General features: G+C 39.9%; 1 protein-coding gene across 2 annotated transcripts in view; it reads right to left on the bottom strand.

The window, feature by feature from the left end:
- Positions 1-16,603, bottom strand: part of MALT1 (MALT1 paracaspase) — a 52,774-nt gene that overhangs the window by 27,875 nt on the left and 8,296 nt on the right. For both annotated transcript variants that reach the window (XM_036876738.2, XM_036876740.2), the window contains exons 2-3: positions 16,139-16,305; positions 3,003-3,124 (exon numbers count right to left, since the gene is read on the bottom strand). In XM_036876738.2, the coding sequence (XP_036732633.2) occupies positions 3,003-3,124; positions 16,139-16,305 (289 nt within the window). The remainder of the gene's footprint in view (positions 1-3,002; positions 3,125-16,138; positions 16,306-16,603) is intronic.

The following is a 16,603-nucleotide window of genomic DNA, read 5'->3' as shown; positions in this document are numbered from 1 at the left end:
CTCAGAACCTGCACCAGGGCAAGAGCACATTGCTAAAGCTCCGACAACTGGAATGGCAGGCTGGACTTAAAACCGCCTGATAGTCCCGCTACGTTAACCCACCAAGCCTGCTTTCCTGTAGACCATAAATGAGTACTTTCTCTGCAAACCTCCTGCAATCCTACTTCTCTCAGCCACCAATTTCAGATAAAACTCCCTCCTTTTCCTGCCACCAAATCTCAAGCCTATCTATGTCTGTACCCATTTATAACTGTTGTCCTCCCTCCTGTTAAAATGGTAAATGCATCTTCCTAACAAAGACTACTTGGGTTTAGGATCTGTGGGGATCTAACCCCACAGAATAGTATGAAGCTGAAAACAGGTGAGATTCAACAGAGGCAAAAAAAGTCTTCTCTGAACTTCCCCTCTCTGACTAAAAACAGAAACTTGTGGAAGTTCACACTGCCATAAATTTCCTCTTCAGGATGTCTTTTACTCCCATGGAGAAGAGTAAACCTACTCTAATCCCCTCTCCAGGGGTGTTTTATGGCCATGAAGAAGGAAAGATCACCTGCACCTGCATGAGTGAACATTTCCACAGACTTTCGCATTTCCTGTCTATTCTTCTAGAAACCCCTGTGTTATTTCCTAAAGAGACCCATTTGTTCTTCCCATAGAGGCCTTTTCTCCTTCCTCCCTTTTCCCTACCAAGTTGGGTATGTAAGCTTCTAACTAACCATTCATGCAGCTACTTTATTTAGGTTCCCTTATGAATAAACTTTTTCTTTTGTTAATATGTATTCTGTTGGTTATTTCACAGGCCCCTAGAAAGTGAACTTAAGAGGGCAGAGGGAAAGTTTTTCCTCTTTGACAGTCCCATCCTCTCCAACTCTGCTCTTGGAATTTTCTCTCTCTGCTTTGCATCTTTTTTTCTTTTATTGTATCACTGTCAAAAACACTCTAGTATGTTGTATCTGAAATAAACCTAAACAAACCTCCCTTGATACCCCTGCCCCCAGCAGCACTGGAAATGCTGACTACCCCTTTCTTCTTGAAATACCTTCCCTTTTAGGCTTCATACCATCCTCCCCTGGTTTTCTTCCTCTCTGTTGCAAATTCTTAGCCTCTTTATTGATTCCTCCTCCACTACATAAACTTTCAAAGTTGTCTCTTCAGATACATCCAAACTGCTGAGCCAATTCATTTGGATGTCTAACAAGCATTTCATACTAACATGTCTAAAACCAAACTCCTGATTTTTCTTCCCCTAACTATTCCTCTCCTAACCTTCAACACCTTGGTAGGTGACATGTCCCCGGATTCTTAAGTAAAAAAGCTAGGGGTCATCCTTCATCTCTTCCTTTTTCCTCATGGTCCATATCTAATCCCTTAGATCTGGTTAGCTCTACCCTAAATAAACTGACTGTGCACACTGACCCATCTCCACTGCCATACCCGAGCACACACTTCCCCTGTTTTGAGTCTAGCACAGGCATTAGATAGCTGGTCATCTTGCTTTTCTCTTGCTTCTCTTCAAGTAGCAAGTTTGTGTCTTAAAAACATAAATCTTATGTTCTTCTGCATAAAACCTTTAGTGGCTTCTCACTTTACATGATCCTGTTCATTTTCCTTACAGTTCTTAACTCATAGTGTCATCGTATTTGCTTGTTATCTCTCTCCACAGAGTAGGAGGCAGGGCCCTGGCATATCAGTGCTTACAGTGTGGCCTGGCACAGGACAGGTGTGCATCAGGTACTCATTAAATGAGTACCTCGTAAAATAGACCATGAACGTAAGAGTGGTTTGACAAAACTTTAAAATCTATTACAACTCTTCAGACATTTCTACCAGGACATATTTTACAAATGATACAGTTTGCGCAGTAAGTTTTATCAATTATTTCTTCTTCAAACGGCATTTATTAAAATGAAAGCAACTTTACAATTGAGATAACATGGTAAAATAACTATAGTTATTGTCTCTCAAAAGCCTAGGCACATACCATACATATCCTGCTAAATTTTCACAACCCCTGACAACAGGAATTCACATCACTGGTATTGATAGTCAGGGTTCCAACACAGTCCTGTCTAACACGAGAGCCTGCATGCAATCTTTTCACTAGTTTAACAGCTGCTCTACCTTACCTGTGTGGAAGGGACAGACATAAAAACTTGTGTAAAGCTATACATATTTTTTTCTAAGACACAGCGATCCCATTAAAGACTGTGATCTTAGAATGGCCGTTTAACCTAGTTCCAGGTTTGCAAATGTAGACTTAGTATTGAGTTTAGAAGGAAGCTTAGAATAGCAGGTGGAAAGAGTATGGGATTTCAAGGTACCTTCTGGAAGGAAAGGGGTGAAGGGAATGGATGAAGGAGAAGGGAGGAGTCCACTGAAGTGGGATGACATGGGCCAGCCAAGTCGGTGAAAAATCCCCAGGTGGAGAGGGGCTCAAACAACTTTTAAGAAAAGAGAATTCCAGCACGTGATTAAAATTACTTGTTGGGTGATGCAGGGATGCAATACTTCTGTAAGAGGGGGAATAATGTCCCCACACCAATTTGAGTTGTACTTCAGAATCGACCATAATAGCCTAAATCTTTTGATATGACAGTTATGTAGAATGCTTAAAATAATACCATGCTAGTCTTCTGTGTAACCTTGAAAATGTTCTAATTAAAGATTTCAGTTGAAACATAATTTGTTTTAATGAGTTCTGTGTAGATATTTTAGAATGTAATGATGATGTTTCCTATTTGTTAACATTGTTGCTCCAACTAATCCCTATTTTCCACAATATCTAAGGGTAGAGAACTGATTTTATTATTGTTCATAATTTTTTTATAAGGTAATTTTGGAACTTTCCTATCAAAATGATTATTATTGAATAGTTCAATAATACAGCAATGTCTATCAGATCAAAACTCCTAAAAACACAATGAGGATAATAATGCTAATTGATTTTCTATCATTCTTTCCTCTATGACACTTAAAGCATTAAAAGACATTTTAAAAATTACCTCTTTATTCATTTTGAACCATTGATATTGTACAAAAGGATGTCCAGTTGCCCGGCAACACAGTTTCACAAACTGTCCAGCCAAGACTGCCTTTGATTCAGGGTTTACAGTGATCTTTATTCCTTAAAAAAAAAAAAAAAAGTCACAGAAGAGGGGCTTTCCTTGTTTACATTTCTGAAACCAAAAAAAGTAGTGCTGTGGAAATAACCTGCATATTTATCCTTGTTATAATTCACCCAATTCATAAGCCCTTCCCCATCAGATTGAGTTGTGAGTTCCAGGCTGTGTAAAACCAGGAGGAAAGAAACTCTTGCAGAGAGTCCTTTGATCTACTGTACTTTCCACAGTTGTGGGAAAAAACTGTCATTTTCCTCAATTCTTCGAAATACTATTAACACATTCTAAAACCTCTGAAATCAGGATGCACCTTACAACAGATGTCAGGCAGGCAGTATCACAATGTAGTTCTCAGTACTAGCTCTTTGATTGCTTGGTCATAAATGCGCAGATGGCCGGCACTTCAGCTGAGTTCAGTGCACTGTGAGCAACACAATGAGTTGAAATGCCAGTGAAAATGTCTTTAAAAGACACTTGGATTTCAGTGCTATGATTCATCATTAAAATGAGTTTTGTAAGCAGAAAGGCACAGAAACATTACAACAGAATATAAATTTAATATGTGCGATAAAACAGTTTTCATTTGAAAAATGACTATCAGCGTAAAAAGTTGGAAAACTTTTTGGCAAGCGTTTCAAAAAAAATCCTGGAGTTGGTTAACAGAATTCCCTTCCCTTCCTCTCTCCTGACTCTCTCAACTGCTCCCTTAGGGGAAGCCTGCTGCCATGTTACAGGGGCACTCAGGCAGCCGTGTGGAGAGGCCCAAGTGGTAAGTAAAGAAACTTGGGCCCTCCACCCACAGCCACGTGAGCGAACCATCTGCGAACAGGATTTCCCAACCCCAGTCAAACCTTCAGATGGTGGCAGCTCTGGTAGACAACTTGGTAACTACCTCATCGGAGACCAAAATCTGAGCCAAAACCACCCCCAAAGCCACTTCTGGATTCCTATCCTCAGAAACTGAGAGATAATAAATCGCTTTTTTAAGCTTTCAGTTTTGTAGTAATTTGTTTGTAATAATAGGTAATTGACACAAAAGAAACCAAAGTTAGGAAATTTTGTATTTGCCAAGGTTATAATATATAAAACTGGGTGAATAGGCTTTCAGGAAGGAAGGAGAAAGGATCACTAAAACTTATACAACTTAATTTGCTGCACCTTTTTTTTTCCTCTCATCTATTCTGAATATGATCTCATAATAGTATCTTTTTCCTTTAAAATCCACCAACCCAAAAGAACAAGATTGCAACTGAAGAGGAGTTAGTCTAAATTATAGCAATCTTAAGACAGCAAAGGTAGTAAACTTTCTAGGAAAAAAAATGGTATGTAAGATAAAATGGGTATGTGAAATCCATGCTAGAAAGATACCAAATAAAACCCAATCTAAAATTAGTAGGTATGTATTGCATTTGAGGGTCTGGGGAAACCCAAGAAAAATTTTAATAAATAGAGTAGAGCCTCGCAAAAAAGAATTTAAAACTTCTGCCAAGGAGAGTTTTCATGTTTACCAATTCTTTATGCTGATGCCAAGTCAGCACATGATAGATGAACTAACAGTTCTCCTAAATTCTGTAATTCATGTTGGTAGAAAAGTACATGTTGACGTTAGAAAATGGGAATAGCTTTCTTGCTTAAGTTAGCAAATTCATACACTCTATTTTAGTGGTCCCATATGCCATTCATCTGCCAGGAGAGATTTATATCACAACATTAAGATACAAAGATTCCGCAAATAATCCTAAAATTCATATGGAACCACAAAAGACTCTGAATAGCCAAAGCAAGAAGAACAAAGAGAAAGAAGAATAAAGCTGGGGGTATTATGCTCCCTGACTTTAAGCTATGCTACAAAGCTACAGTAATCAAAACAGTATGACATGGGCACAAGAACAGACCCTTAGGTCAATGGTACAGAATAAAGAGCCTGGATATAAACCCAAGCATATATGGTCAGTTAATATACAATAAAGGAGCCATGGATATACATGGGGAAAAGGCAGTCTATCCAACAACTGGTGTTGGTAAAATTGGACAGCTACATGCAAGAAAATGAACCTGGATTACTGTGTAACTCCATACACAAAAGTAAACTTGAAATGGATCAAAGATCTAAATGTGAGACATGAAACCATAAACCCTTAGAAGAAAACATAGGCAAAATCTCCTGAACATTAGCATGAGCAGTTTTTTCCTGGACACATCTCCTTGGACAAGGGAAACAAAAGCAAAAATGAACAAATGGGACTGCATAAAAAAAAACAGCTTCTGTACAGCAAAGGACACCATCAGGAGAAAAAAAAAGGCATCCTACAATATAGGAGAACATATTCACAAATGATTTATCTGATAGGAGGCTAACAACATACGAAATATATAAGGAAATCATATGTCTCAACACCAAAAAAAAAGAAGACAAATAACCCGATTAAAAAATGGGCAGAGAAACTGAATGGACATTTCTCCAAAGACAAGATGCTTCACATTGCTAATCATCAAGGAAATGCAAATTAAAACCACAGTGGGATACTACCTTATACCAGTTACAATGGCCACTATACAAAAGATAAGAAGTAACAATGCTGGTGAGGATGCGGAGAATGGGAACCCTTCAGCACTGTTGGTGGGAATGTAAATTGGTGTAGCCAATTGAAAAGCAGTATGGAGAGGCCTCAAAAATTAAATAGAGAAATAGCACATGACCCAGTAATTCCAACTCTAGGAATTTACCTCAAGACAACTAAGTCCCTGATTTGAAAAGATATATGCACCCCTATGTTTATTATCATGTTATTTACAACAGCTAAGACATGGAAGCAACCTAAGTGTCTGTCAATAGATGAATGGATAAAGTAGATACAGTACATATACACAATGGAATATTATTCAGCCATTAAAAAAGAACTCCTGGCATTTGCAACAATGTGGATGGACCTAGAGGATATTATGCTAAGTGAAATAAGCCCATCACAGAAAGACAAATAGCATATTATTTCACTTATTTGTGGTGTATTAAAACAAAACAAAACAAAATGAACAAAATAGCACTATAGCACTAGACTCATAGACACTGAGAAGTGACCGGTGGTTACCACATGGGGAAGGGTTTGGAGTAGACAGGTGGAGAGGGTGAGGAGGATAAAGGGGTACAAAAATTCTCAATCATAGTAGTTAGTCACAGGGATAGCAGTACAGCATGCAGAATATAGTCAAAGACCCTGTAACTGGACTAGTGGGGGTGAGGATTTAATAACATAGGTAACTGTTGAACCACTGTGTTGTATACTTGAAACCAATATAAGATTGCATATAAATGATACTTGAATAAAAAAAAGATACAAAGATTCTGATTAGGTATAAAGTTGTAACAACAAAAGGAGGGAACATAAATCTCAAAAATATAGGACTATGTGTCTAAACTGGCTTTAAAATGCGGATGTCTTACAGCCATCTCAAACTTAACATGTCCCCAATCCCTCCCAAATGAAACATCCTCCGAGACCCCAGAGTTTTCCTCACCTCAGGAAAGAGAACCCAGTTTCCAGCCTACCTTCATAGGTCCAGTTAACTCAGGACAAAAACCTGGCTGTCGTTTTGGAATCCCTCCTCCTTTTCTAAGTCTCCCCATTTCCAATGCCTCAGCTCGTCTGATCTATTGTTACAGCTGCGAACTTGTTTCCTTGCTTCCAAGGAGCCCAAATGTGTTTTTAAAACACAAACTAATCCACATCATTCCTCTAATTAAAACTCTCTACTGACCTCCCATTGTACTTAGGATAAAATCCAACCTCCTTACCACGGCTTACAAGGCCTACATAAACTGCCCTCTCTGACCCATCCCCTACCATTCTTCCCCTTGCCCACCGTCCTCCAGCCACACAGGTCCTTTCCTTCGGAAGCCAAGCTTTTTCTCCCTTTCACTTACTAGTTCTCTGCCGGATTTTCCCCACCCCCTGCTTCGTGGCATTCTTTCTAGTCACCTAGGTCTTTAGCTTCTCCGGGAAACGTCTCTACATTGGCTACTCCCTCACCCCCGTTTTCTCTTACATTCACCATGCTTTGTGGTCTTCACTTCACTAATCACCTGGAATTCCTGTTTCTTACTATTTGTCCCACCTACTGAACTAGAAGCTCCATGAAAGCAAGGGCCTGTTTTGTTTTAGTCACTGGTTTACCCAATGCCTAGAACACTGCCTGGCATGTGGGGATACAGTGGGTGTTCAACATGTATTTGTTGGGTGAATGTGTATAATAATAAAAATTACTATAGCAGCTATCTGCTGACTGCTTTATATATATATATATGCTGGGCATTTTGATCTCTAACTTTCAAATTAACCATGAGTTAGATATTGATTAGATCTATGTTAGAATGAAGAAAATGGAGTTAAGTAACTTGCAGGTCACCCAAAGTAAACTACTTAACCTCTCTGAGACTAATTTTTTTAATAAAATGGGAGAATCATGATGCAGGCCTACATTTGCTCAGGCTTCAAACCCTCATGCTTTTGTTATTTTCACTGATTCTTTCACCCTCCACCTTTGTGAGGTATAATTGACAAATAAAAACTATATATGGAGGACGTACAACGTGTGATTTAACATATGTATACACTGTGCAACGACCACCACAGTCAAATTAATTGCCACGCTCATGACCTCACATGGTTATTATCATTTTCCAGCGATTCTTAATGCATCTGCCACACTAATCCCATCTTCTGCCACAGTGAGCCTTTCACAAAGGGGAGTTTCAGACAGAGTGCTATGTCCTGCCCCATGACAATACTTATAAATTCACCATGGCAAATATTCTCTACTATTGTGCAGAGACAAGGAACAAGACTGATGGAAATTAAAGGGCTTTCTTGAATGACTAGTGGAAAGGGCCCCTATGGCCAGGATGTCCTACAAGGTATCCTCGTTGTGTGTGGAAGAAAAGGGTAAATGATTTTTAATGGACTTTCAAACTCAGCTGATACATCTGTTTCTATGCACAATTTTAGCAGCCTAGAATTCAAGAAGCAAGCAAATACATGTATTTATCACCTACTGCTTCAGAGACTGAGAATTGAAAGGCAAAATGTGATTTGGAAAAGTGCCCCTGGTGAGGAGTAAAGAAAAGAAGTCACAACACCTCCCATTTTTAACCACACATATTTCCTTCCTCCCACGTAGTGATGTGCAACAGGGAACCATGGTCGGCCTTTAACCACTCTCGTGCGGTGCCCACCAGTCAGAAGGTGCTGAACAAAGGTAAGGAGAGAAGACGGCAGAGTGCTCTGGAGGGCGTACCAAGGCATACGAATGAAAGTGCTATTTTAAAGGGTGAAGGCACAGCTTCCTGGCAAACAAGCCCATTTTCAGATAATATCTGCAAAGAAATCAGAGGTTACTTGATTTCCTGTAAGCTGGGGAGAATTTAAATAGGTATGATGGAACACAAGGATTGTGCTTTCAACACACACCTATGTAGATCACAGATACATGACTTTAAACAATAAAACGAAAAACCCTGCTGGAATTACAAAACTTGTGATTCCTGACTTGACAAAAGGACTCATCGTCTCTCATGATGCGCTTAAATATTTATGTAATTTACAAATAGCTTTTCTGGGATTAGATCTATTGTAGACATTACAGTGCATGTTTTCAGAAGCCATGAACTAGAACATTTTTTCCACCTAAAACTCTTCCTCAAAGTTATTCTGAAAATGTCTAAGCTATCCTTGAGAAGTACCCCAGACTGTCCCAGAATAAACACCACTCCTCTTCCTTCAACAATCTCCCCCATCACACAAGCAAAGTATGACCATGTCTGTTGCTTTACAAGTCAATTTACGTTTGCACCCACTGTGTAACCTCACCTCCTCCTCACATGCCCATCCCTGTACCTGCCCACCCAGTGACCTTGAGCTCCCAGGGTGGAAATGCATTCTTGAGCCTCACCTGCCATACCCTTTCTCTCTCCCTACTTCTTCCTAATCATTACTCTCATCCACACCATCGTTGCCTCTTTTTACTTCTTGACATTTTCCTCTCAGGAATTCCTGCTGTTCAGGGAACAAAAAAAGTCTCTTATAAGTAAGATCTAGTATTTGAGTGTTTTTCAATTTGGCAAGAAAAATGGAAGTCCAGGGGTCAAAGAGGCAATGGGGGAAATAATCTCCACAACTAAGTTTCCCAAACCCTTATTTTTCCAAGCACTATAGAAATGACACTGTGTTCAGGTCAGGGTCAGCAGACCTGAGTTTTAATCTACTTTTGTCAATAACTGGGACTCTGGAGAAATGATAACTTCTGGAAATCTCATTTTCCACACAAATGTTTGCTCACATTTAAAACTGCTTCTAATGGTACTGCTCTGTTGCTTCATATAATTGTGAAGATAAAATGTGAAGTAAAGGTATTTTGGAAATCGAATAATAATAATAATATCTTTGCTCTTGTCTTAGAGACAATAAAAGTAACAAAAAATAAAGTTGATATCAGAAACAGAACAGTAACTGTGCCACAAGGGATTAAAGAAAAAAGTGAAGTGGAATGACATAGAAAGAGGTGGGGACAAATGGAAGGTGCCACCGAAGAGACCTCACAGGAGTCTGCCATAGCCATCAGGCCATGCTGAGAGAGAAGTGTACGCCTTCCTGCATAAAGGAGGAAATAAAATGGCAACATCATGAACCGGGGTTGGAAAGAACCTGAGAATTCATCTAATGAAACCCACATATGCAATGTTAATTCTCTCTAAATATCCCCATCGTCTGGCCTCTGCCTAACCAATTCCAGGTCACAACATTACTTCTTTCATAACCATTTCTTGATTTACATTAACTCTACTTGATAGGCCTGATAAATCTGCACTCTAAATGTTTTCACTTAAAACAAAAGAAACAAATAAAAACATCTTGAACTGCACATTGAAGTTTTACCTACATTTGTGAACGATACAGATGCCAATATTGGCTGCTTTGGGATCAGTTTTTGATTTTTTAATGAAAAGAATAGAAGTCTAAAAAATCATTACGGACTTCTAGTTCAAACAATTTTAGCAATTCATTCAACATCCCACCACCTCCAATTCCCACTGAGAAGACCACAGTAATACAAATGGGAACAATTAATCAAGTGCTGGAAGATGGAATGGACACTATCCACACATTAAAAACTGTAAGCATCTTAACATGAAGCATAGGCAAGACCAGACTGAGGGGCAAGCTGGCCGGCCCCTGTGCTGTGGAAAGCCCACCTGGAGAGAAAGCAGGAAAGGATGGACCTCATCTGTGAGCTCCTTCAGGAATCACATGAGTGTGAGAGACCACGGAGAGCAAGAATTTGGGGGTGAGTTCCCCTCAGCTTAGACCTCATGCTGGGTGAGGCTGGCTCCTAATCAAAGGACTCACTCCAGCTAGAGGGGGGAGTGTGGCCCCAGCTACTTTAGGGCTATGGAGCAAGCACATGAAAGAAACTTGGGCAGTTCCTCAGAAACAGAAACTCCATACAATGACTCTCTCCTATGGCTACCTCTCTCTGTCATTCCACAAAGGACTGGAATGGAGTATGGCAAAGTAAGACTAAAATCAATCTAAAGTTTTCTCTTCTCTGCATTTAGGTCTGAAAGGGCTGTTCCGAGGTTCTCAGCATCTTTGACAAAACATCTTTCTCACCCAAAACAGACCCCCTCTAAAGACAACTGGAGAAAAGTCACTGGATTTTCTGTGGAATAGGAACTAATGTCCTACTATGTAACTGTATTACTACAAAAAAGAAAACATAAGTAACACTTCTATTTTGTATTTTCACCAAGATTTAGGAATATACTGAAGAGGAAAAACTGGATACCAGGTAAGACCTCCTCTATATATATGTGTTTTTATGACTGTCCTGGAGGTGATCATTTACAGGTTTGTCTTCCCTACTAGACTATGAACTTTAAACAGGCAGCAACTAATGTTTTAGTCATCTCTGAATTCATAGTACTAAGTGCAATGCCTGAAGTAGTACAGGTGCTGGAATATAATAAATGTTTATTGACTGAGCAAAATCTCAAATTAAGTTGATTCTATCAGAGCTTACATTCTTAATACAATTACAATGATTTTTATTCCCAAATTCTTATTAAGATATTAGAATTGTTCTCTATAATTCTTATATTTCTTTATTCTAATATACGTAAGTACAGTGAGTTTTAGATTATCTACATAAGATGCAGATAAAAAGTTAACAGTAAATTACTTCTTCCTGAAATTACTGAGCTTTATCAGATCCCAAAATATTTCCTCTTAAATCAATCACTAACATTCAAGTAATAACCACCAATTCCTAATGGATACCAAATGGCTAATATGACATAAAACTTCACAGAAATAGTGCTTAAGTGGTAATGTCGGAACTACTTTTCCTAGTCTCCCCTCAGATGTGAAAAAGTCCAGGGATACCTCTGAAAAAGCGTGCAGGCCAAATATTAGAACAAGCTGTGCAGGAAAACACTGACAGTAAAGTGCTAGTCCTCCTATTAGGAGAAAAACACAGAGCAGAAAAGGATTTTTCCCAAGATTACTGATATAATTCAACACAGCATTATGCCACGTAGCTCCTGCAACTCTGCAATATTCTCTCATTCTGCAGACTTGGCAACCAATGGTCAGAGTAGCTAAGTATAATTACTAAAAAAAATAATGGATATAAGTTATATTTACTTCCCATAGAAGTTTCTTAAGTTTTCAGAAGCCTCCGTTTTCCATGAAGTAGGAGAACTTAGTAGTTAACTGAGTACCCTACATGGCAGATTTCAAGGCACTGGGGATATAAAAATTACTAAACGTCACCTTAAGAAGTTGACTGATTGGTCACAGACAGCAATTTATTTAGATGGGTCTGCATTAGCAGCTGGTTATTCCTACCCCCTGCCTCTTGAGATGAAGCAGAACTGAGAAACATGTATCAAGCATCCAATACAGTGTATTACACGAAGGAGGCACTTACAGGAGGCCTATTTTCTCACCTATGTTAGGCCTGTAGAACAGATATGATCTGAGAGTACAAGTCTCCTGACTCATAATCTAGGGGTTTTTCCATTTGTAGGAAACTTTTTGGTTATCTCCTCAGCGTCTGTTAACCCCTCTCTCCTTCCAACAGGCCCACTTTTGTTTGGTGATCCACGTGGTTTCCAGAAAGTTGACTTGACCCAACTCCACTCCTGGCTCTAAGCCAGGCAAACCAGCACATTCCATCTCCCTGGCCTCAGTGACATGTGTAAGAGACAGGCATGTGACCAAAATTAGTTAACTAGAGTGAATCTTAGGATTTTTGCTGGGACAAAAATGAATGTAAAGAATAGCTAGTAGATATCTTGCAACTATGTAGAAAGTCAGTCTTGAAAGGAAGCCAGTAATAAGAAAGGAAGAGCAAAGATGGAAACAAACCAACTCCTTGGAAACAGGGCTGCCCTCTGCCTTTCTTGAAGCCCAACCTGCTTTAAGACTTCTCAATTAGAGAACCAACTCTACTATGCCGATCTGAGTTGAGTTTTCTGGTACATGTGATTGATAGCACACCACTGCCATGTGTTCCTAATCCCCCAACCCCAGAACTGACAAAGCAGAAAATAAGATGTAAATTACAATTTTAGGCCCCTTGTGTTAACTTAAAAAAATATTATCACAAATAAGCTGCTTATGTTATAAAAGCTGCATGCATCCAAACCATGTAAAACAGAGTGCATCAAGTCCTTAATCCATGTGCTTCCTTATCTTGACTGGCTTCTTTGCTTATAATGGGACCTAATGCTAAACTGGATCCCTGAGAAAGGTCTGCAATATTATTGTCATCGGATGACTGAGAGGACATGGTACCTCCTGCTCAACACTACTGTAGTTGGCTAACTCCATCTGTAGTTGTGGAGATGAGGGACTGTTTCTACTTGTCACATCTGATATTGGAAGTGAGAAAACTTGGACTCCCTATTGGTACATTAAAAAAAAGGTCATATGATTGAGTCAATCAACATGTCAAAAGCATCAAGTTGGTGAAACATTAGTAAGCATTTGTCATACCTGCTTTATCTTATTCCTAGACATACAAACATATAAATATGTGTATATTTACTTTTTTTCTTTTTTTGGCAAAGGACTAATTTTTTAATTAATTAATTAATTAATTTTGTTGTCGTTAATCTACAATTACATGAAGACTATTATGTTTACTAGGGTCCCCCCTTCACCAAATCCCCCCCACAAACCCCATTATAGTCACTGTCCATCAGCGTAGTAAGATGCTGTAGAATCACTACTCGTCTTCTCTGTGTTGCACAGCCCTCCCTATGCCCCCCCCCACATTATACATGCTAATCATAATGTCCCCTTTCTTCTTCCCCACCCTTATCCCTCCCTTCCCTCCTTTTCTCCCCAGTTCCTTTCCCTTTGGTAACTGTTAGTCCATTCTTAGGTTCTATGATTCTGCTGCTGTTTTGTTCCTTCAGTCTTTCTTTGTTCCTATAGTCTTTGGGTTTGAGGTGAGTCTCTTGTAAGCAGCATAGAGATGGGTCTTGCTTTTTTATCCATTCTATTATTCTGTGTCTTTTGATTGGTGCATTCAGTCCATTTACATTTAGGGTGATTACTGAAAGATATGTACTTATTGCCATTGCAGCTTTAGATTCGTGGTTGCCAAAGGTTCAAGGTTAGCTTCTTTAGTATCTTACTGTCTAATTTAACTCACTTATTGAGCTATTTTAAACACTGTCTGGTCATTCTTTATTTTTCTCCCTTCTTATTCCTCCTCCTCCATTCTTTATATGTTGGTTGTTTTATTCTGTGCTCTTTTGTGCTTCCTTTAACTGCTTTTGTGGGTAGTTGATTTTATTTTTTGCCTTTAGTTAGTATTTGGTTGGTCTGCTTTCTTTGCTGTGATTTTATTTTCTCTGGTGACATCTATTTAGTCTTAGAAGTGCTCCCATCTAGAGCAGTCCCTCTAAAATACCCTGTAGAGGTGGTTTGTGGGGGGCAAATTCCCTCAACTTTTGCTTGTCTGGGATTTGTTTAATCCCTCCTTCATATTTAAATGATAGTCATGCTGGATACAGTATTCTTGGTTCAAGGCCCTTCTCTTTCATTGCATTAAATATATCATGCCATTCTCTTCTGGCCTCTAAGGTTTCTGTTGAGAAGTCTGATGATAGCCTGATGGGTTTTCCTTTGTAGGTGACCTTTTTCCTCTTTCTCACTGCCTTTAAAACTCTGTCCTTGTCCTTGATCTTTGCCATTTTAATTATTATGTGTCTTGGTTTTGTCCTCCTTGGGTCCTTTCTGTTGGGAGTTCTGTACACTTCCATGGTCTGGTCAATTATTTCCTCCCCCAGTTTGGGAAGTTTTCAGCAATTATTTCTTCAAATACTCTTTCTATCCCTTTCTCTCTCTTCTTCTTCTTCTGTTACCCCTGTAATGCGGATATTGTTCCTTTTGGATTGGTCACACAGTTCTCTTAATATTGTTTCATTCCTGGAGATCCTTTTATCTCTCTCTGCATCAGCTTCTATGCGTTCCTGTTCTCTGGTTTCTATTCCATCAATGACCTCTTGCATTTTATCCATTCTGTTTATAAATCCTTCCAGAAGATTGTTTCATTTCTGTAATCTCCCTCCAGACTTCATCCCTTAGCTCTTGCATATTTCTCTGCAGCTCCATCAGCATGGTTATAAGCTTTATTTTTAATTCTTTTTCAGGAAGACTGGTTAGGTCTATCTCCTTCTCAGGGTTTGCCTCTGTGATCTTGGTTTGTATCAATTTCTTCTGCCTTTTCATGGCGATAGATATATTTGTGGGGAGCTGGCGCATGTGTTGGGTAAGAGAAAGTCCCTTCTTGCCAGTTTATGGCCTTCCTCTCCTGGGAGAACAGTGACCTCTAGCAGCTTGTGCTGGGCAGCTGTGTGCAGACGGGGCTTCTGATCTTGCCCGGCCGATATGGAGTTTATTTAGCTCTGCAGTTGCTGTGGGCGTGGCCTGCCTCAGGCTCCTGCTCCAATATGGCGGAGCCACGTTGGAGGGGGAATAGGCAGGAGGCTGTTTACCGCGGTGAGGGGCCTCCAAGCTGTGCTGTGGGGGTTCAGGCACCCAGAGTTCCCCGGGATTCGGAGCTGCTGGGCTAGCTGTCCCAGGGCGCTTCTGTCCAGCTGTGGGTCCCTGTCCCTTTAAGACTTTCAAAAAGCACTCGCTTTTCTTTCTCCCGGGTGCGCCGGCTGCGGGGACCCACTAACAGGTCTTACTGTCCTGTTTCCCTAGTTTCCAGCACCCCACACACGCACTGTGTGTCTGCGCTCCGGTGCGGATGGCTAGGGCTGGGTGTTTAACAGTCCTGGGCTCCCTCTCCCTCCCAGCTCCGACTCCTCTCCTCCCACCGGGAGCTGGGGTGAGGGGCACTCGGGTCCTGCCGGGCCGTGGCTTGTATCTTACCCCCTTTGGGAGGCGCTGGGTTCTCGCAGGTGTGGATGTAGTCTGGCTGTTGTCCTGTGTCTTCTGGTCTCTCTTTTAGGATTAGTTGTATTTGTTGTATTTTCAAAAATATATACGGTTTTGGGAGGAGATTTCCACTGCTCTACTCACGCCGCCATCTTGGTTCTCCTCTGTATATTTATTTACTTTTTTGGCTGCACTAATTTCAACAAAAGTTATAGAAATCTTACCCCTAAATACTTCAGTATGCATCTTCTTGGAGTAAAGACATTCTTCTAAAGAACTATAATGCCATTATCACATGATAATTCCCTAATATCTAATATGCAGGTTATATCCAAATTGTTCTACTTGTCCCCAAAATGTCTTCTATATGTGCTTTTCGGACCACAATCCAATCACTGCTTATGCACTGCATTTGCTTTTTACATGTTCTTTAGTATCAACCTGGGGAAAAAATGAGGCTCCATACATTTTCCAAAACTATTTAACACAACTGATCTGGTCAGATGAGACAGTCTCCTCTAAGTCTGTCCCCATGAACTCTTGGGAGAACCGAAGGGGAAAACCTACCTGGGGGGCTGAGAAGCTGAAGAACTTCAGTGTGTTCCATAACCTGCAGGAAGTCACCCAGTTCCGTGACCGTACAGCCCTTTTCACCCATTAGCTTCAGTAAACACAGGCTTGGGCTTCCTTCAGGCTCCAAGACCTTAAGAGAACACTGTTCCAAGTCCAGACAACTGAAAACAACAAATTTAATTCAAGTCAACAATTTTCTTCAATATGATATGCCTGCTATGTATTTTGCAGTATCATAGGTTTTGTAGGGAATAAGCACAAGTTGTTGAGTGGTGAAAAATTATTTAAATTATGAATGCTACTATCCTTTTTTCCTCTTCCTGCATTCATAAGGGATTCCTCTTTATTCCCTTCTCCAACTCAGCTCCCATGACTACTATATCAAGACAATGGGAGAAATCTTGAAGTGGGATGTGACAAGAAATTTGGCCTTGATATTGATCAAAACATCAAAAATTT

This window comes from Manis pentadactyla, chromosome 6 (genome assembly GCF_030020395.1).
Source record: "Manis pentadactyla isolate mManPen7 chromosome 6, mManPen7.hap1, whole genome shotgun sequence".
In the NCBI taxonomy this organism is placed as follows: Eukaryota; Metazoa; Chordata; class Mammalia; order Pholidota; family Manidae; genus Manis; species Manis pentadactyla.
This window is presented reverse-complemented; position numbering and strand designations above follow the sequence as displayed.